At 36.3% G+C, this 21,268-nt stretch overlaps 2 protein-coding genes across 2 annotated transcripts; one reads left to right on the top strand and one right to left on the bottom strand.

Moving 5' to 3' along the window:
• Positions 1-1,511: 1,511 nt before the first annotated feature.
• On the bottom strand, positions 1,512-4,070 carry LOC150095035 (lysosomal cholesterol signaling protein-like). The gene has a single exon (XM_090411178.1). It carries the CDS (start codon positions 4,068-4,070, stop codon positions 1,512-1,514), a length of 2,559 nt encoding a protein of 852 aa, XP_090267304.1.
• Positions 4,071-12,828: 8,758 nt separating this feature from the next.
• On the top strand, positions 12,829-13,623 carry LOC150095034 (succinate dehydrogenase cytochrome b560 subunit, mitochondrial-like). The gene has a single exon (XM_090411332.1). The coding sequence runs from the start codon at positions 12,873-12,875 to the stop codon at positions 13,389-13,391; it is 519 nt and encodes a 172-aa protein (XP_090267458.1). The 5' UTR covers positions 12,829-12,872; the 3' UTR covers positions 13,392-13,623.
• Positions 13,624-21,268: the final 7,645 nt, after the last annotated feature.

The raw sequence follows: 21,268 nt of genomic DNA, 5'->3' as shown, positions 1-21,268 counted from the left end.
TGAGTCTCAGCTCAGGAATGATACTACAGGAATGGAAGGAATGTAATATAGTTCCATTGCACAAGGGTGGTGCAAAAACTGATGTGTCGAACTATCGACCAATTAGTATCTCTGGTGTGATAGTGAAGATTTTATAGAAGTTAGTAAGAACTCACATACAGAAATGGGTAGACAAGCATTCTATACTCTGTAGGGAACAGTATGGGTTTACGAAAGGAACGTCATGGTTTAGAAATTTGCTCATACATATTTTATAACAGTGTTACAGCCGAGTTTGATAAAGGAAATGTATACACTATGATAATGTGGGATTTTTCTAAGGCATTTGATAGGATACCACATGATAGGCTGTTGCATAAACTGAAGAATATGGGATTGGAATATGATCTATTGACTTGGATCAGGGGATGGTTGACAGACAGATATCAAAAAGTGGTATACATTGGGTGTGAATCTGCCAGATTTAAGGTAACCAGTGGTGTACCTCGGGCTTCAGTCCTCAGGCCATTATTGTTCAATCTATACAATAATAGAGCACCAAATAACCTGGTGTTTTGGAAATCGATAGTAACTCAGTCTCTTCATCTCGCTGTGTGCGTGCGTGCGTGTGTGTGTGTGTGTGTTTTGCGTTTTCCTCCTAATAGTAACCCTACCAGGAGGTAATTTATTTCTACATGCTCCATTGCATACAATGCTTATATTACATGTAGCTTATAAGTGCTGATTAACATTTCTATATATATATATATATATTGTGTGTGTGTGTGTGTGTGTGTGTGTGTGTGTGTGTGTGTGTGTGTGTGTGTGTGTGTGTGTGTGTGTGTGTGTGTGTGTGTGTGTGTGTGTGTGTGTGTGTGTGTGTGTGTGTGTGTGTGTGCGTGCGTGCGTGCGCGTGTGTGTGTGTGTGTGTTTATAGACTCGATTTTGTTGATTTGTAAAAATAAAATCCAGGATTTCCATTTTGTCAGAAAAAGTTAGCTTTGGATAAGTCACCTATTTCTGGAATACGCGGGGAGGGGGGGGGAAGACGGTCTTTCGCGTGACATAGAATCATAGAATTTACCACGATCTACACTCGCGTCTGAAATATTGAATTAATAGTCAAAAAAACTACAGCTCAGATGACGTGGACATCAGCTCAGACATCTTGAAATCTCACCCGTTTTGGAATCCCTCATCCTGTACAAACCAGAAGATGGCAAACGCAGTAGAGGAAGGCCATGCAAACAATTTTGGCAATACATATGTAAAACCATCTGTAAGATGAACTGTAAAACTTCATCTGACATCTACCACTTAGGAAGACAATCATTTGCAATATTTAATTTTCAATATAAATCTCTTTTCCTTTTTCACACTGTATCATATTGTGAATAAACTATGATGATGATGATGATGTGCAAAGAAAAGAAAATCCTTGAAAACAATTGCTTAAACGATGTTTATTTGAATGAGGATTAAATTTTTAGAATTATTTAAACAGAGTATATAATAATAACAAAGCAAACTATTTATTTTGGATTAAATTTGTATAAATAAGGTGCATCGTGAAAATATAATTTCCTTTTCACGTGTTCTATTATTCTTCCTAATAATAGATGTTGCCCGTATTCAACTGCCTCTTTTCTATCGAGAGCTAATCCTACTGCTAGTAACCAGTCAACAAAATCGTTACCTGAAAAAACGGAGGTATATTTTTTTCTTCCAATTCTTTTATTGTGCACCAATTCCTTCACACATTTATCGTAGTGATAGGTCAGAAACTGTTGGCACGTAACTCGGCTGGCTGGCGGCAATTCCTCAAACTCCGGAAGAACCAGAGTGTTGCTGCCATAAAAAACTTGCTGCCACGTTCTCCTACAAGCAGTAATTATGAGTCCTGGGTCAAGACCAAAAAGAGCAAAGGTAAAAATACCTTGGCCATATTTTAGGATGACGTCGAGGAATTCAAGTTCTACATAAATACCTGTTTTAGCCTCCATTACTAACCTCCAGAAGGAAACGGCAATTTCAATTATCATAGTGATACATAATAAAATTAGAAGAGTGATATGTCGAATCATCTGATGACTATCACCATCTTCATACATTGATAGATCTCGAACTCGCTGTTTTGCATTACATGCATATGATTTAACTAATTTCTCACAGAAATAACGTTGTTCTGGAGTGCATTTAGCGTTAGGAGAACAGAAATATGAAAATGTAGGCTGCATATTTGAAGATGAGTTGTTTTTGGTATTTTCATTTCTTAGATGAGAATCTTCGATATCGGATATATCTTGGCTTTCCTGACAATTGTTACTGATACTAGACTTCTGGGGATTGGTAGATGTCCCTACGTTGCTGCTATCTGTGTCGGAGCTTTCGCCCTCAAGAAGTAACGATTGGTAACCTGCTGTCCAGTAGGAATTCTGAGTAATTTGTTGAATCATTAGACATATTACAGTTGTCGCAAAACAGGTGAAGACTAGTACTAGTGTAAGCATTGCTTCTATATATCCAAACTGAAAATTAGGATCACCAATCCCTTTTGTAGGAGCATTTTTATTTGTAGCAATAGCAGTCATTAAGATTAAAGATGTACCATATCCAACACTAATGATTATAAAGCGTTTTCTCAATGCAAAACACAAACCTCGCCGACGAAGAATTGCTAAAAGCAAAGCAAGAAAAGCAGTCCATATGCGTGTAGCCAATAAACTACCCAGAGTCAATACATGTTGGAAGCGTAACATCCATGTTTCCTTTAAATTAAGTGTTGTGATTATTCCACCAATGCACGTAAAGAACTGTGCAATGGCTAGATACAGGGTAATCTCGTGAGTTACTTTTCTCCATTTTTTGCCGACTACAAGTATAAGTATTACCCACAAAGTACACAACAAAGAGACACTACTAGTATACATCATGGTATTCATTAAATCAGAGTGAAACAACTGCAAAGCTTCAGCAACAGAAATAGTGGTCATGCTGGCAGAGACAAACATTAAAGGAGCTGAGAAAAAAGTAGCAGCAATCATTCCAGCTGCCACCACTTCTGTTGGCATTTCAAATTGCAATGCAAAGATGAATACTGTGGGCGAAGACGGAAAAGTTCCATAAAGAAACCCAAAGCTACTCAACTCCTTGGTTTCTTCTGAGTTTGTTCCTATGACAAGTGCATTAGCAATTTCTCGTATGATAAGAGGCAATACCAAGATCTTCATGATGACTAGCAAAACTGGAGTAAGCAGTTTTGCTCCTCTCAAGGCACTAAACTTACCGGATAAACTGTGTCCTAATAGGAACAGAGCAGTTCCGGGAAAAGTTAATCCAAGGACTTCTACAAATTTTTGCAAAACAAGCGGAAGTCGATGATGAAATATCGCGTTCAAAACAATACCAAAAAATGTCATAAAAATTAACGGATTAATAAAAATACTTTTCCAAAGAGCATTCAGAAGTTGTTTTTTAAGTTTCTTCTGATAGTTTGGATCCTTTTCTTTCTGGCGCTGTAATTCCATCAATAAAAATCCCACTGGATTGATTATAAGAAATTGGATTGGAGCAAGTAAATACAAATAATACTTAAATTCTGGACGGTGGTCGTAAACTGCTGAAATTAATGGTAGTCCCAAAGAAAGGTCATTACTTTGCGTACAGAATATGGCATAAAGACCAGCTTTTCCAGTATTGGTTGGCTTAGTAAGTAATAAAGTTGTAAAAAGAACTATAAGGAATATGAATAGTTTTCCTAAACTTAAACAAATTAAAAGACTCCAATGAACACAAGAGAGCTTAGTTTCTGATACAGAGAGAAAAATTAAAGAAGGCAAGGAGAAGTGTCTGACAAAAGCATTCAATCCTTGTGCTTCTCTACTGGATATTACATCGTATCTAGCAGCCAAATAACCTGTAATTATAACACAGAAACACTGCGCTAATACCGGAAGCAGTTTGTTGTAAGCAATACTTTCTGCAGATGACGTTAAATTTGTTGCAGATGATGTTACATTTGTTGTCATGTGAAAATTATCAAGAATCGGGTAGCTACTAGATGGCAAAAGGGTTGAAGTGGAAAGTACCATAATCTTTCTTAATATTCCACTTTTGATTAATGTTCTTAATCTTTCGTAATGCTTCTCTTCTCTGTTCTCTTTCTACTTCTTAGTTCACGTTCTTCATTCCAAACACATCTTTCACTTTATAAAATACGAACCTCTTTTACCTTGAGAGAAAATGAAAAAATATATTAGCAACAATCTGATAAAAATTAAACTAAATCATTGATTTTTGTTGACAAAAATAAATAAATAAATAAAACACCATTTGTGTGAAGATGTCCTGATGATATTGAGATCTGTTAGCTTTTCGTGCATAATACTAGATCTTGTTTTGGATATTATTAACCAAAACGATTAGGACTAGACCTAGGACTAAATTTTCTCTTAAAAAATTATATTTAAACATTCAGAATTCTTGGAGTTATCTTCATAAAAACAAATTATTTGCGATGGTTCTAAAATAAATAAATAAAAAAAATTATCAACTGGAATAGCAAAATTTCATCCGAGATGAATATGAAAGTTAGTATTATCTAAAGAATGATCCTTAATGAAAGAAATAGAAAATTGTTTATCCTACATAAGGTGCTGCAGAATACACAAAGCTAACAATTGAACGCAAGTTAGCCAGTATCATATGGAGAAGCAGAATTTTTCCTCTTGGAAACGAGTTTTTATTTTCTCTAAACAGGCAAACCAGCCATTAACAATATGCATAACTAACAAACATAACACAATGGCACAGTATCCTAAGTTGCATCGTCTGTAAATACAAAATAGCCAACCAACAGAGCATTAAATAGATTATGCTGAGGATACAGAAAAGTTCAATATCAAGGTTAGATTCTACAAAAGTTTGTCATGTAATATGAATGATGTTTTTTGTTACGATGAGCATCATGAAAATTCAAGATCCATTCCATTATATCTTCAATATCTTCAAAACGTTAATCCTATAAAGATAAATGTAGTTTCTAATCATAATGTATTAAGAACCTTCACGGTTTGTTAGCAAATTATCTCGCTGTCGGTATTTGACATCAATTCACGCCGTATGGTCATTCCCGTACCTCATAGGGTACGGGAATGACTGTATCTTCACTCTCATTTTGAGAGTGCTGCTTTTTTTTTTAGAAGAAGAAGGTCACAGATACCCTTTCTACACAAAGTTAGTTGGACAATCACAAACGTCCATGCTCATTGTGAGATTCGAACCAGCAATGTTTTGGATGGAGAGCGGATACGATAATCACTCTTCGAACCAGGCCAGCAAGTGGCTTGCTGGAGAAGTTTCATATTTGGTCTCTAGGGCGGAGTTTCCGGTTTATGGAACCGTTAATCCATCGGCGCTGTTACATATACTATCGGTTTGCAAACTTTCCTGATTGGATTCACTTAAAAAAATTAATTATGTTATTGTCATGATGATTACTCCAGCATAGCCTCGTGGTAAGTTTCATGATAATTTCATGACTGGACCTGCAGAAGAAAGACCTAAGTTTAATTATAGTTTACAGGTCAGAGATTTTTCTGTCGATTTCAGAAGTAGTCAATCTTTGGAGCACGTGTTTCCTCCATACTCCCGGAATAATCCAGTGGTATTCAGCACAATCAGCTATAGAACAAAAACGAATGCGTACAAATGAATACTAGTTAGGATTAGAAACACAGATTCTGTCTACCACGCCATAGAAATACACTGAAATGAAAAGGGGATGAAATCTCTGGAAAAGACAAGTAGGGTTTTTTCCTATCAAGTTTTTAATCCTACAAATCAAGAAAACTGATCGTAGAATTCACACGATTTCGAACAATAATATATAGTATCAAGGTTGGGAACCACGAGATGACGGCAGATATCTGTTGTGTCATCTTCTCGGAGAAATTAAAATCATGGATAGCCTATCTGCGTGGTTAAGGGTTCACTTTTAGTGGCTGGATGCCTACTACTCTTCAAACGTTAGGGCCTCAGCACTAATTAGCGGATATATTATACTGAAATTTGATTTTGGTTGGCCAAAATGTAATTTACATTTATGACAAAATACTGTATTATATTCAGTAGAGAGTGGAAAAAAGAGAAGACGTGATATGGAAGAGTATGAAAGAGCAAGATGAAAAATAACAAGAGATTGTATTGTGATTCCTTGATAATAACTGAGCTTCCATAGCTCACTCAGTATGAATGATGACCATTTTTTTCTTCCCGCTAAGGAATCTTTAGAAAGGCCTTCCATTAACAGTAAGTTAGTAGATTTCAGATGGAGAGGACAAACCTTTTCATCCCGCAGAACAGGTAAACGCCGAAAAGAACAAAGAGAGTCAACAGAAACAACATCCATACTGGCCTGGGAATCTGTTGTTTTGTAATTAATTAAGTACCCCCCCCCCCTTTCATCATAAATAGTTGTTCAGAGAGAGGAATGAAATTGTGTTTTCAGGGTGCAAAAATTAAGGATGTTCTTGACGCCATTAGAATGCAAAACAGGAAACCAGGAGATGATTCCTTTGGCAACTAAAAATGATTTAGATGGTGATATGTGTGGTATGAGGAAGTTATTGAAAGAAGAGAAAAAGGAGAGTGAGAGAAAAAAGACGGTAAGTTGCTGTTAGATATGATAGGAACAAACCGAAAAGATGCACTATGACAGCAAATCAGTCAATGTGCAGGCAGTGTAGAAGGAATGATATGATGTTTCTGTAGGAATAGTATGAAGTTTACATGAAGGTTTGTAGAGTGAAATTAGCAACTAAATAAAATTAAATAACTCTTTCTCGCCGAAAGTGTTTTTTAGTTATAGTTTGGAAATGCAAAGTCAGGAAAGCTAGGACTATTAAGGGAAAATGCAGTGTTCGAAAGTTATCTGTTCATTGGGCATCCACAGATGCCGTATGGTCACACTAACGTCGGTGATGTGCCACACCAGTCCTCGCCATGTAGTTCTGTCGTATGCTTTTCTGGAGGCTTCAAATCTCTGAAGAGCAGTCACTCCACACCATCCATCTCATTGACGGTCTACCTATTCCTCTTTTTCCAGGAACATTACCTTCTATTACTGTTCTGAGAAGTCCTCCTTCCATCCTTTCAATGTGTTCAAAATATTTTAATGTCAGTAACCTTAAGGAGTCTTAAAGTTCTACTAATCTTTTCTAACACCCATTCATTTGTATGCCTTTCAGTATATGATATCCTCAACAGTCTTCGCTAACACCACATCTTAAAAGCAGTTATCCTTTTCTTATCTGATTTCTTTAGGTTTCAAGTCTCACATCCATAAGTCGTTGTTGGAAAAACAACTGCATCCAAAATCCTCAACTTTGTTCCCATGGAGATAGATCCATCCTTCTAGATTTTAGACAAGTCTGTTGTTTTAGCTATTCCTAATCTTGTTTTGAATCAATTCTTCGCATTAATAATGGATAAAACTTGCTGACTTCCTCAATTAATGTGAAGAATTGCTGTTGAGAAGTACTAGTTTGAGTGGATATTTTATTTATATGTACTAATGCTTGAAGCGTCAGAAATTAGAAAATGACATTTTTGGCATTGGTTAGCTACTTGGTAAAAAATTATCGGCGTTAGTAAGACTTAGCTGATGGAAAATTACTTAGTTATCAGGATAGAATATATAAAATGTATTTAGTTTCAGGGGCGATAAAGAAAACAGCATGGAGGAAGGGGTACTGTTGCTGATGACAGATAAGATAAAGAAGATATGCAACTATTGATAAAATGAAGGAGTGCACTGTGGTCTACATAGTGTGAGATGGGACCCACAACAACATAATGTTTAGTTAGCTGCTACAGCTCATAGGTTGCAAAGAAGGATATAAATGTAGATGCATCAGCAGATTATCACGAGTATTCTGAGAAATTATTGGAGGATATCATTTGTGGGTAAAAAGATTGGAACGAGAAAAAAATCACAGCTGAAGGAAATTAAATTGATGCAGCTAATAAGAGATAATTATGTGATGGAGGGTTGGGTTGAGTTGTTTTGAAGGCTCTTGTATTGCCTTTGCGGCATAAAATCCCGAACTTTCTGTGAGGAAAATTCTTGCCACTCTGTAAGAGACAGGCTAATTCGCCTTCAGTGTGGGTGATAGAAGAAAGCTAAAGCTTGAAAGCGTTGTATGTAGTAGTTGGGGTGACCAACTCTCCCATATTTTAGCTATTTTTTTTTGGATCATCCCGGCACCCGTATTGAACTTCAAATATTCCCGTATTTTTCATAATCAATCATTGTCGTTAATTTTGCAATGTATATTATAACAACCAAATACAATTTGACACTAATATCGATAGTTTGGAAAATTCTAATCGATACAATTCTGTTCCGGTCAACATGGGTGTTCTGGCAAAGATTTTATATCGTTGCGTTGATCTTCACCTTTGGCGCCTTTTTAATAATCGATACCCATTCGGAATAATCAAATCGCTGGTAGCGATTTTCGATACACACTTCCGGATTTTGTTTGTCTGTTTCCTATCTTGCGTTGTTACCAGCTGTTGTGTCCGCATTCATTCTCAAAGTATTTTCAGTATTCTTGAACATCAAGTGCCATAGTATATTTTCGTGATGGATAGTGACGGTGAAATGGAAAGTAATAATGTAAAAATGCCACCAAGAAAGAAATGTAAATATATGTGTGTTTATCTGAAGAAATGGAAAGAACAGTACTCTTGGCTAAAACCCGTGCCATCCAACGTTCACAAAGCAAATTATATATTATATAAACGTGACCAGTATCGCCCATGGGGATAATAATGACTGCGAGCAACATTCTACCACTGAAGGACATAAAGGGAGAGAGAGAAAGATGTGAAGACTTCTTCGAAGTTGAAACTGTTTCTCAGTAACACAAGTAAGGACTTAAACAACACTGTAGGTGAGCTAATTAGTTTTTTACACTGTAAAACACAACATCAGTTATAGAAGCTATAACTGATCCTTTTGATGTGCTAAAATTTTAAATATAATTTAAAATATTCCCAGTCTCCCTTATTTTTCATGTTCAAAAGTTGGTCACCCTACTAGTAGTGCATTAGGCACTTCCGCCAAACTGAGAGCGTTTATGTATTCTCGACCTAGGATATTTCTAAGCATGTGAAGTTTTTTTGTTGACAAGGTATATATGTGAAAGTATAGAAAATGGGTGATTACAACAAACGTAGGAGGAAGTAAGGCCTGTGAAAGTAACGTTTATATCCATAGCGCTAGATTGATCGAAGAAAGCTATTCTCAGTTCAAATCTACCCGCTGACTATAGGAACTTTTTTCTAGCCCTTTCTTTGACCCATCTCGAAGTTAGTCAATCTCGGGCTAGGCCAAGCAGGTTTTTTCTCTTGCAAAATCGGGGTTTTCGTCCCATAAACTCAAGAAAGTCGACTGTAGAACCCAGACTATTTCAGACAAATAATATACTCTGTTAGGACCATAAGATGGCAGCACTTGTCTGCCTTTCTTCATCGGATGCAGTTTATAATTATTGACATCCCCGGGCGAGTTATCTCTGATTGGCTACTGGAGGAAACTGAACCCCCCACTCTCAGTCTCCAGAGTAGAGTTAAAATGCTTTGCACCCTCCTTATAAGAAGTAAAAGGCAATATGGGATTTATTTAGGAAGTAGCTTGAAGCCATTCATGGTACAAGAAACTGAAAGGGAAGGATGTAATTAGTGCAGTGGAAGTGATTTATGAGAATGTATGCTCAAGGGTCAGGAGGATAAATCAATTGGAAGTGAAATGGATGTTGTATCATTAAGCAGAAGATTGAAATAATAATAATAATAAATGAAATGTTCAGTGTTGTGGGGAGAGAAAATAAGCAAAATAAGATCAGCAAGTCCAGGAAGAGAGTGCAAAGCATATGAAAGAAAAATGGTTCATCATCTCCACCTGGAATGATCATCCAGGTGGAGATAATGAAGTAGCTAATGTCATGGGGACTAATGTGACCATAAAGGTAGAGGAACTCGAGATGATAAAGATATTTTAAACTCTCAGTGTGAATCCAACGATGAATTTCGATGGGATGTCGACCGGTGTATTTGAGAAAGTTCAAAAGAACTGTCAGCGATCTCCGACCATGCTGTTAAATTTAAGTTTCCACTCTGGAATGTCCAAGGGAGTGGAAGGGAACAAAATACTTCTAAAGGAAGCTTCAAAACAGATATGGCAAATTATAGACTGGTCAGTAACTGTGGTTAGGGACAGAATTCAGAAATGGATGGTCAGGAATGTGATATTCTATGGGAGAATAGCAAAGAGCTTGGAAATGGGAAGTCAGATGTGGAATATAAAACTCCATTGGAGGAGGAAGAATGACTTTGTGAAGGGTGGATACTGCATTAGTAATTTACTCACGTTTTATGGTAAAGTGACAGTTGAGTTGAATAAAGAAATGGCTACACGATACAGCCATTTCTATTCCGGAGAAAATGGAAATGGATATAAAACTTAATGAATGTATGAGAGTCGTTTACAGATAGACATTAAAGTGAAGTTATATAGCAGAATAAAATCCCCAAGAATGCAGATAACTAGTGGTGTACTGCGGAGCCTCCATAGCTCAGCCGGTATAGACGAAGCCCTTTGGTCGGAAATACTTGGCTTCGATTCCCGTCCAAGACACCTTTATCTGGTCTCTTTCCACTAAAGGTGAGTTAGCCGGTCTCATAGGGGTAAGGTTTTGTTTACCCGGAAACTCAGGTTTTTCGTCCCCCAGAACAGTCAAACCGTCACCCCTGAACACATGCATCTACAGACATACCTGGAGGCACAGGGTTAACCAACTTATCCTCGAGGCAATCGTGGTTTCGAATATTAAAATAGTAATAGGCCATGCCTAATACGAACGTAACAGGCCGCTAGGCCTAATATACGTATAACGAAGGAGGAGAGGAATGGTGTACTGCATTGCTCTGTAAAGACGGCGTTGCTATTTACTTTGTATATTAATGATATAGGAAATGGTTTGAGAGGAAACATTCACTTTTTTCGCAGATGTTGGAAAATTGGGGAAGACAATAATAAAAGCCAAGCAGGTTCTTCAGGATGATTTAAATAGATTGGCAGTGCAATCAGATAATAATGTATTTTAATGTAGCAAAGTGTAATATTATATATTTTGATTATATAGATGGAATCAGACAATATATTGCAAAATTTGGAACAAACAGCTCAAATGATCACTTGGATATTGAAAGAGACAGATAAGCTATTTTCTCTGTTTCTAATGTATAATATGGCTACATCTTGTCTACTGTGCACAGATTTGATCACTTGGGTTTCTTGAGTAAACTGGAGTGATACTAGGATCCGGAGGCTAGTGAAAAGGTTTGTAATAGGCGTGTGGAATACACTCTATGAGGACAGCTTGACAATGTGATGATTATGGGATCACAAAGTATATGCAGTAAAGAGGATATATGACAGAAACAATACGGAGCTAAATGAATGTTATAAGATTTATGCAGAAGGAAGTTTCAACATACGACAAGCCAGGAGAGAAGTGATCATCTCTGGACGTTCTGTAAAGAGAGTACTTAGTAAGGGCGTATGAGGAATTTTTTGGATGAATGAGTGCCAGAGGCTGTTGTGAGTACACTAACAATGAATGGGTTCGAGAGGTATAATAGCTATTTTATGAGGTAATTAATAATCGGCTTGATGAGTCTTTAAACTTCGTGGAGATACCCGTATAAAAATAAATAAATAAATCGTCTTACGCTTTTAGTTCCTTAAAAGGGATAAGCAGAGCTTTTAGCCCTACCTTTTTTGGAAAATGGTAAGCAGCTAGTTTCGACTTTTAATCTTCACCAGTTCATGGCTAATGATTTCGAAGAGTTTGGAAACAGAGTGCGGAAGAGTGCCTTCATCTTATGTTGCTAAATCCTAGGCAGATAAATGTCTAAACACGTGCTGTGCCGAAAACTCGAGTTTCCGTGAGAGAGAGTTGCCTGTCAGAGATTGGAAACTGAATGGAAAAAATGCCCAAAGAAAGTACCTTTAATCTAATCTAATCTAACCACACCAGCCTGGTTGTCAAGTGGGTAGCGAATCCTCTCCCCGGCCAAAAGGCTGAGGATTCGAATTTCGTGGTAGGCATGGATGTTTGTGATTGTCTGAAAATACTAGTGGTGGTGGGCAGTAGTGACGTTGGTGGATTGAGTGATGGAAACAGAGTTATAGAGAAGGTGCCCTCCGTTGATGAGTCTTTGAACTCCCTGGAGGTGTCATGTAATAATGATAATAATAATCATCAATTGGTGACTAGAACTTGTAATGGAATCGAATTTGTAATAGTTTATCTTCTGGCAGTCTAGCATCATAAATGTTGCCGCAGTAATTGCATACTATATATCTGCGAAATCCTAGAATAAATGTGAAACATTGAATCTAGTGATCTGTCTTATTCGTTAAATTGGTAATGATTAATTAAAAATAATCTATCAGTAAATGAACAAAATATGATTTTAAAATGAGTAAAGATCATTTCAAAATATATATCTGCGAAATCCTAGAATAAATGTGAAACATTTAATCTAGTGATCTATCTTATTCGTTAAATTGATAATGATTAATTAAAAATAATCTATCAGTAAATGAACAAAATATGATTTTAAAATGAGTAAAGATCATTTCAAAATAAATTATCAACTTATTATCTACGGCAAAAAATTTTCCATAAAAAAGAAAGGAAGAAAATAAAAAAAGATGTTCGTTTCATCGAGCGCCTCTATTGAGAAACTTTGTAATAGAGAGTTAGTAACGTAACTTCTTAGAGATTGTTGTAAATTGAGGTCGCTTTTCAAAATTTATAATGGCATATCTTTTTGGAAGCCTTAGGATTGCATCTAAGCCATATTTATGGAAAAGTTTGTATCCATCTGTAACACAATGTGCTCAGTCCATAGTAACATCTCCTTTGAAGTTAAAGAAGGAAGAAAATTTTTGGGATAAAAACAGCCGTCTTAAACGGCCAATGTCACCACATCTCACTATATATAAGTACCAAATTACATCGATTATGTCTATAACCCATAGATTTACTGGTATGACAATGGCATCAGCATTGTATGGTTTATCTCTTGGAATGCTAATATTACCAGGTAACTTTCCGCATTATGTCGACATGTTGCAGTCAATGCATATCGGACCTCCGATCATTTGTACTGTGAAGTTTGCTTTAGCATGGACATTCTTCTATCATTTTTTAAATGGTATTAGACATCTCGCCTGGGATCTTGGTTACGGATTTGAATTAAAAAATCTGTATACAAGTGGATATTTAGTTGTAGCAGCATCGGTATTACTAGGCGGTCTTGCTGTCTTTTGGTAATAATGATAAAATTATTACTTCTACAGTAACAATAATGTTTACTTAAATGTTCAAAGTTTTAAGTATTCATCTTTAATTGTATGTATTTATACAGTTTTCAGTAGGAATGCTAGCCTAGGAGTATAAATTAATTGAAGTCAGTTTGTTTATGCAAAAGACATTTTGGAGGACAAGGAATGTAGTGAGTGTTTACTTTCTGTAAGGCAATAAATTTTTGCTACCAGCTTTTCAAGTTGTGGATTTTGTACAAAGTTAATACATAGTAAATAAACATGATTTTACAATATATCATTAGGAAAGAATCACAACTTGTTACTGGAAAACATTTTGGGGAAATTACAAATATATATATGAAATTGATAAAACTGGGGAAAGATTATTAGTCCACCAACAGTACAAATGTACTATAGATTTACCAATAACCTTTCGTGGGTGGGAACTACGGAGTAGTGGAAGTACCCACCTATATTGCTATCAGATAGCAATCAGAAATGCAAGCTACTCAGTATGTGTGTGCAGCTTGTCTTATGAACTAATGATTCAAATTTTGTACCTTATGCCCACTATTTCATCCCCACATAGCAACTGACAGAGAGTTAGCCAAACCCGTACAGAGATGGCATTTTTGTTAATACTCAGAAAAAACTAATTTTTTTTTTATCCTACAGGAAAAATATATGCAAATTGGTAAGAACACAACAGACATAAATATGCTAGTATCATAACCTTTGTTGCTTTGGCTGTAATTCTGAATAACATTCTTCAAAATAGAATGAAGGTTCATTTATTCAATAATTTTTTTTAAGACAGCATCCAGTGGCTCACCAAGATGTTGAGCAACTTTCCATGTGTATGTGCTGGCTTTAAATGTCCAAGTGCGATGCTTGGGACCCTCATTCAAGTTGACCCCCCCCCTTTTTTTTTTTATCGCAGTCCACGCTTCATTAACCCATAGTACTAACATAGTACTAATGTGCTATAGGTTAGTGAAGGATATAGATAATCTGGGAACTGTCTTTGACAGACCGAATTCTTTAATGACATCAAAGTTATCCATCAATCTGGGATGGCTGGGTGGTTAGCATACCTACTCTCCAACCAATAGGCTGCATGTGTGAATCCTGCCACAGACATGGATGTTTGTGATTCTCTTTAAGTGGGAGATGAATTTCATTCCCCATTGTGAGATTCTGTTTATTGAAGGCCTGAAGTCGCTTTAAAAAGTTCCATGTCTCTAGAGCATGGTTCTCAGAGTATGTAAAAAAATAAATAAAAAATTATTGAATAAAATGAAATATAAAATTGATAAAAAAGATTAGAAAAACAAATCCTTAGCTTACCCACATTAGGCCTTTCGTGGGTGGGAGCAACAATGAAATCGAGTAAAAATGCCTCAAATTGTTTATATATAGGGTTATTGCATATGGAGTTCAAATATTTATGTTGGTTTGCTTTAAATGGTTTCTTGTATATTTTTTTGGCCTCTAACTTTATTAATTTTTGAATAAGATTACACTGGGATATTTTTGGACTAATAAATTTATTGGTCCTAGCGAGTTTAAGTTGTCTTTACCGTTTGTATGCCCTGAAGAAGCCAAACAGCCCAGTTGGTGAAATTTGTTGGCATAATTTATCATTCAATTTATTGGTCAAAAAAACCCAGTGTAAACTTGTTCTAAAATTATTTAAATAGTTCCATTAATCAAAGCAACTGGTTAAATAAATAGTTTCAGAAAATGATATCCCAATTGTACAAAATAACTGTTGTGATATACGCTGCTTGCTAATAAGGGTTAGCAATTAAATTCAGGATGTCAGATAATTGCAAATTTTGTCAGTGAATAATAGTTTTAGTTGTAGTTTTATCAGTCTTCTGATCCAAGAAAACTACAACAGAATTAAGAAAAATGTTGACAGTTTTGTCAGTATTGGTAAGAGTACTAGGTATGTGATATAAAAACCTAGGCAGTGCCTATTTTTTTTTTTTGAACAATAGTGCATTGAAGCTAATGTATTTCTTGCATATAGTTTATAGGTTTGGCTTGTTTTTCTTGGTAACTTCTGGACTGAGTACTACAGTATAATACCTAAGTTATTAGGAGCCTGAACCAAAAGTTGAAATTATTCATTTGTATAATAGCAATGAATATTTTCACTTTTTGGGACTTGAGCTTATGTTATGCAAAAATATCACTTGGCTGCATACTCTAAACTGATGAATGTACCTTCCCAGAGGGGATGTCTCACAGTTTAAAAACCATTCGTAAACTCTTTTACAAAATATACGTTGCTACTTTGCAAATGGATGAAGAGGATACAGATTAAAATGAAGAGAATTCTAGATATGCATTGAAGAGTGAAGAAGACGGAAATGATGTTGGTATGAAAGACTCACAAGTGGCAATGTATGGGTAATTCAATTATTAGAGGTGTGATGAACGAGAAGATGCACAAAGTTTGTTTTCTGGGAGGTAAAATGAATAGTGATTGAATCATGATATGAGGTATATGTGGGTGGGCAAAAGGGTTGGTAGTAGGAATAAATGACTTGACTGAGAATGACAATGTAAGACTGGATATCAGGGGATTGTTGAGAAGGATAAGAACATAATAGTGTGATAAGAAAGACAGGTCAGTGTGTTGCCCAGGTATGACAGTGATGAGATGAGGCAGAGAGCAAGGATAATGAATGATATGTTACTGGAAATGTATGAAGAGAAAGGAATGAAGTTTGTTAATGTGTGGAATGAGTTTGAAAGGGGAATTGAACTGTATGAAAGTGATGGACTGCATTTGAATGCGAGTCATTTGGAGAGACTGCTGCTGGAAGGAAGAGTAATTAGTGCCGAGAATGGAGCTGAGCAAGTAAGAAGCAATGTGGAAGAGCAGAAGGAAGGATTGAAGTGGTGTACATGAATGGAGAAGTGGGTAGCATGAGTGTAGAGAATGAGAGAACAAGTGTGCAAGACTAACAGGGAAATGGGAGAGGGAGGACTCAGAGTGGACAGGGGAACACATGAGAAAAGTCAGCGCTCATAGAGCAAGTGAAAGTATGAGTAGACAAAACAGGAATGGGATGGCCTGGCATGTAAGAGGAACAGTTGGGTTTGAAAAGGATACTCGGATGGATAATGAGAGAGAGAGAGGGAGAGGAATGGCTCAGGTGGTACCAGCGAAACTTATTATAGATTCAAAGATGAGCTGTTATGTCTATATGAATGCTAAAAGTATCAGAAATAAGGGAAATTAAATGGTTGCATTGATTAAGATCATTCACCCAAAAAATTGTTGGAATAAGCGAGACATGGTCGGATAAGGATGATATCCTGACAGGAATAGAGAAGGGTATGATGTTTTCCATGAAGGTAAAAAGGGAAGTGAAGTGATAATGATGATAGAACCATCTTTGAAAGTTGTACAAGGGAGGGGGGGATGAGGAGCAGGATTTTTGGTTGGAGAGAGAGAGATGGGAGTTGAGTGGAATGTATTACCTGAAAGTGTGAGGGCTGCAGAAACAGTAAACCACTTTAAGATATGGTTTGATCAGCAATGTTTTTGACAGTGAGGCTTAAAGTTCATCAATATCTGATACTAATATATCTGAAAAAAAATAAGTTTTCAATTAAATAACATGATATTTTTGAATTATACTACAAACTTGAAAATGGAAGATGTTAGATGAAATTAAAATAAAATACTAATGAAGTTAAATATTTTCAGTCACCCCTCTCATAACTGAATTCTGAATCTGCGACTACTCCATATTTAGATTTTATATATATATATATATATATATATATATTATATCATACTACAGTATGGCTATGTACACAATCTATTACCCATACTGTACTTTACACTGAAAGTTTTAACCAGTGACTGTTGGCCAAAAAGTTTTCATTTTCTTTCATCACTTGCATATTATGTATTAATTTGGACTTTATATGCCTTTATTTATATTACAATACAGTACTCAATACTGAAACAGGATAATTTATGATGCAGATTCCTTGTGCATTAGTTTTAAAGCAAGAAGTCGTTCTTTCAATGTGATCCTATTCTAATATGCCATAAAGGTAAACTACTTAAATTCTGGAATGATATGAAAGTGGGAAGTATATGAAGAGATTGTACTAGTTGGGAAGTTTGCTTGATACTTAACCAAGAATCATAAGAGCAGTTCACCACAATACATTCCATTAGATGGGGATCTGTTCTCCTATTCCACAAAGATAATTTAAGTCAGTCATCAAATGTTAGTTTGCAGTTAAAAAAACATTCCTTTCATGAAGTCGTTACTAATTCAGGAATTAGTGAAGCTGTTTGTTTTTTAATATTTTTTTTTTATTATTACTTAGTAAGACTCCAATGAAGTTTATCAAAGTTAACCTTTATTGCAAGTTAAACATCATATATCATATAGTAGTTAAAATTGCATATAGTGTAGATAGCATGAAGGTATTCAGACTGCCTCCATTTGCACAGAAAATGTAGTTAGTTTATCTGTTTTCTTTCATCTCACATTGTCAGTGAGCAGTCATAAAATCCATTAGATAATCCTTAAGAGAATTTACCTTTTGTAGGCTAAGTGTCATTAACCACATAATTTATAAGCTGCTGTTATAACGCTTTTATAAATTACAAATATCCCATTTGGTACCGAAATGTTTACAGTTGTATAATAAGAACCTACAAACGGAACAGTGCATAGTATAGTGGACTCTCGTAAGGGCTTTGAAACAATGGCTGCACCCTCCAGAACTGCTTAACAGTTCTGGTGTCAAAGTTAATACACATTTTAAATCTATATGAACTGGAAAGTATAGAACTGAATGCCATTGCTTCTCTAGAAGCACAAATTCTGACATTTCATTGTTGATGGTAAGATAGCATTGCTGAGAGAGGATTTACAACGACATTCCTAGGATAATTTAATTTGATACCATCATCTCTGCTTATTATTATTTTTTTAATGTGAATCTCGTCCATGAAAAACTGCTAAGCTATAGTGTAGTATTAGTGTGGATGGGCTAATGGTAAGATAATCCAGAAATCCTGCTCTTCTGTGGAATGTTTTCAAGCCACTTTCACATCTCTATTAAGCAAGGTGGCAATCTTTCATTTTGTGGGATTTGAACTGAGAGCCTGTTGGCTGAAAGACGATATGCTAATCATTCAGCCAACCAGCCTAGCATTTGATTGTCTTATAATTTCAAAAATATCTTATATATATATTAATACTGTAAAATTTCTGAAGAAGTCCTGATACTCCTAAAATTGTTTAAAGTATGAAAGAAAGAGACTATTTTTTATTAGTCATGTAACCAAGGAATCAGTGTATTGAAAATGATTTCTTGAAACTTTATCACCAAATGCTGAATCATGAGGTTATGCTGCTACCAAATGCTCTATGTGCTTTAATGTTCCCCCATGATGGGGGAACATTAAAGACTGCTATTAAACTTCCTTAAACATTAAAAAACATTAAACTTCCTACCGAAACGGTAGTCAACCTTTTGTCACTTAGTGTGAAATCTGAAGCACTCGACGCCCTCGCACGTGGCCACAACTTCGCCGTTCTGCCCAGAAGAATACCTGCTGAAGATATTATGATGCGAATTGAACGCAGGATATGACACCTTCCAAACCACATCGCCAACGATATTAGACTGGATGCGGCTTGTGTTCTGACCAGAGCTAAACCACCAAAAGCCAACATGCCCAGTAAAGAAATTAAATCTCTACTAGAATTAAAGAAAAACAAGAAAATAATAATCATCAAAGCTGATAAAGGGAATGCCACAGTATTGCTTAACCAAAAGGATTACACAGGTAAACTGAAAGCTCTATTGTTAGATCGGTCTACTTACCTCCCTATCGAGTACAATCCCACCAACTCACAAATTAGAGAACTCCACAGGCTCCTTAAGAAGGTCACTTCTTGGCCTGTGGAAATCACTAACAAATTAAAACTATTTAACTCCATACCCCCCCCCCCCCCCGTATTTATGGACTCCCAAAAATACATAAGGAAAACGTCCCATAGTGGATGGCATTGATTCCCCCACATACAAACACTAGCTGAACATGTGGCCAAAGCTCTCTCACACTATACTGGCACCACAGCTTCACACATAAAAAACTCAGCCCACTTCAAAGCCAGCATAGAAAACCTTACACTCAAACACACTGACATAATGGTCAGTTTTGATGTCTCCTCCTTATTCACAAATGTCCCACTCAAAGAATTCTTAGAGCTAATCCAAGCTAAATTTCCTCCTGATATCACAGCCCTATTTCAGTTCACAATGAACTCAGGCTATTTTGTTTGGCAAGGAAAATTCTACAAACAAATAGAGGGGACAGCCATGGGTTCTCCACTCTCCTCACCCTTGGCCAACTTTAATATGGAGACTTTTGAAGAGAAAGCCTTAAACTCTTCCCCGCAAAAACCAACCATTTGGCTTCGCTATGTTGATGATGTGTTCACTATTTGGCCACATGGCTCCAATGCACTCCTCTCTTTTCTAACACACTTAAACAACCACCCCAGAATCAAATTCACCCTGGAAAAAGAAAAAACAACTGCCTTCCTTTCTTAGACACATTAGTCACCCGCCAGCCTGATGGAACCTTGGTTTTCTCAGTCTATAGAAAACCCACCCATACAGGCAGATACATTCACCAACAATCTCACCACCCCTCCTTGCAACAATATGGAGTCATTAAGACACTAAACAACAGGACTAAACTTATCTGTTCAAATGACAGTGCCCTAACTACAGAACTAAACCACATTCTCAACACTTTCTCAGCCAATGGCTATTCTCCCAAAAAAATCCAAAAAATATTGAAACCAGTAAACCCCCACCCCTCACAACAAGGATTACTCTAAATCCATCACCATACCCTACAGAAAAAATTACAAAAATCCTAAAAAAACATGACTTCTTGTTACAGACCATATAAAAAATTGGCATCCCTTATCTGCACTAAAGACCAACCTCCCCCCCCCCCCCCAGACCTACCTGGTGTATACCAGGTCCCTTGCAGCTGTAAGCTGCCCTACTTTGGCCAAACAGGCAGGACAGCAAATATCAAAACACAAGGACTACATCCAGTTTCACCAATACAGCCAGCTGGTCTTGCTGACCATGCGCTGGATACCTGCCATAGAATACGGCGGAAGAAAGCCACGATAACACACCATAGTAAATACAAATATGAAAGGCTTTTCATGGAATCAGCTTCAGCTCTAAGAAACAGTCCAAACCTCAACAAATTTGGCTGCATGAGACTGCCTCAAATTTGGGAAACCTACATCAGAAGACCTTCAGCCCAATCGCCCAAGAATACCAACATTGCCCACTAGGGGGCACCATCAGGACTTTAGGAGAAATAATAGCTTCCTGCTTCTTCCTCACTTACTGTTTGTTGTGCCTGCGTGCACGTGTCTTGTTCTTAAGTTTCTTGAAAATGGCAACATGACATTGCCGAAATATTGAAGTATATTAAAATTTATTTTAATGTATATCCTAGTTGACATAATTTCCTTAAATTATTTAGTAAAAAACTAAAGACTGTTGTTACAATATTAGTAGTACCAATTCAGTTAGTGAACATGAAGGAATATTTAAAGCCATCAGAACATTGCATTTGTAATTCACTATCCCCTCAAAGCAGAGGCATCAAACCCAAAAGTAGTCACTCCCTGTTCTTCAGGTGACTATTAGTCACAATGCTTGATTTTTATTGACATTGACTTATTGCATGAGACTCATGATAGGAGAGCCTGAAAACTTTAAAATAAAATATAGTAATACTTAAGGATGAGTCCTTAAACATTAATTTTATTCTTATTCCACGTATTATTATTT

This window comes from Typopeltis vanoorti, chromosome 21 (assembly GCF_054136105.1).
Source record: "Typopeltis vanoorti isolate ZY-2024b chromosome 21, IOZ_Tvanoo_1.0, whole genome shotgun sequence".
Taxonomy (NCBI): Eukaryota; Metazoa; Arthropoda; class Arachnida; order Uropygi; family Thelyphonidae; genus Typopeltis; species Typopeltis vanoorti.
This window is presented reverse-complemented; position numbering and strand designations above follow the sequence as displayed.

What these genes read in the sequence shown, in the direction of transcription:
- LOC150095034 (XM_090411332.1), top strand. Translation starts at nt 12,873, where the DNA reads ATGGCATATCTTTTTGGAAGCCTTAGGATTGCATCTAAGCCATATTTA.
- LOC150095035 (XM_090411178.1), bottom strand. Translation starts at nt 4,070, where the DNA reads ATGGTACTTTCCACTTCAACCCTTTTGCCATCTAGTAGCTACCCGATT.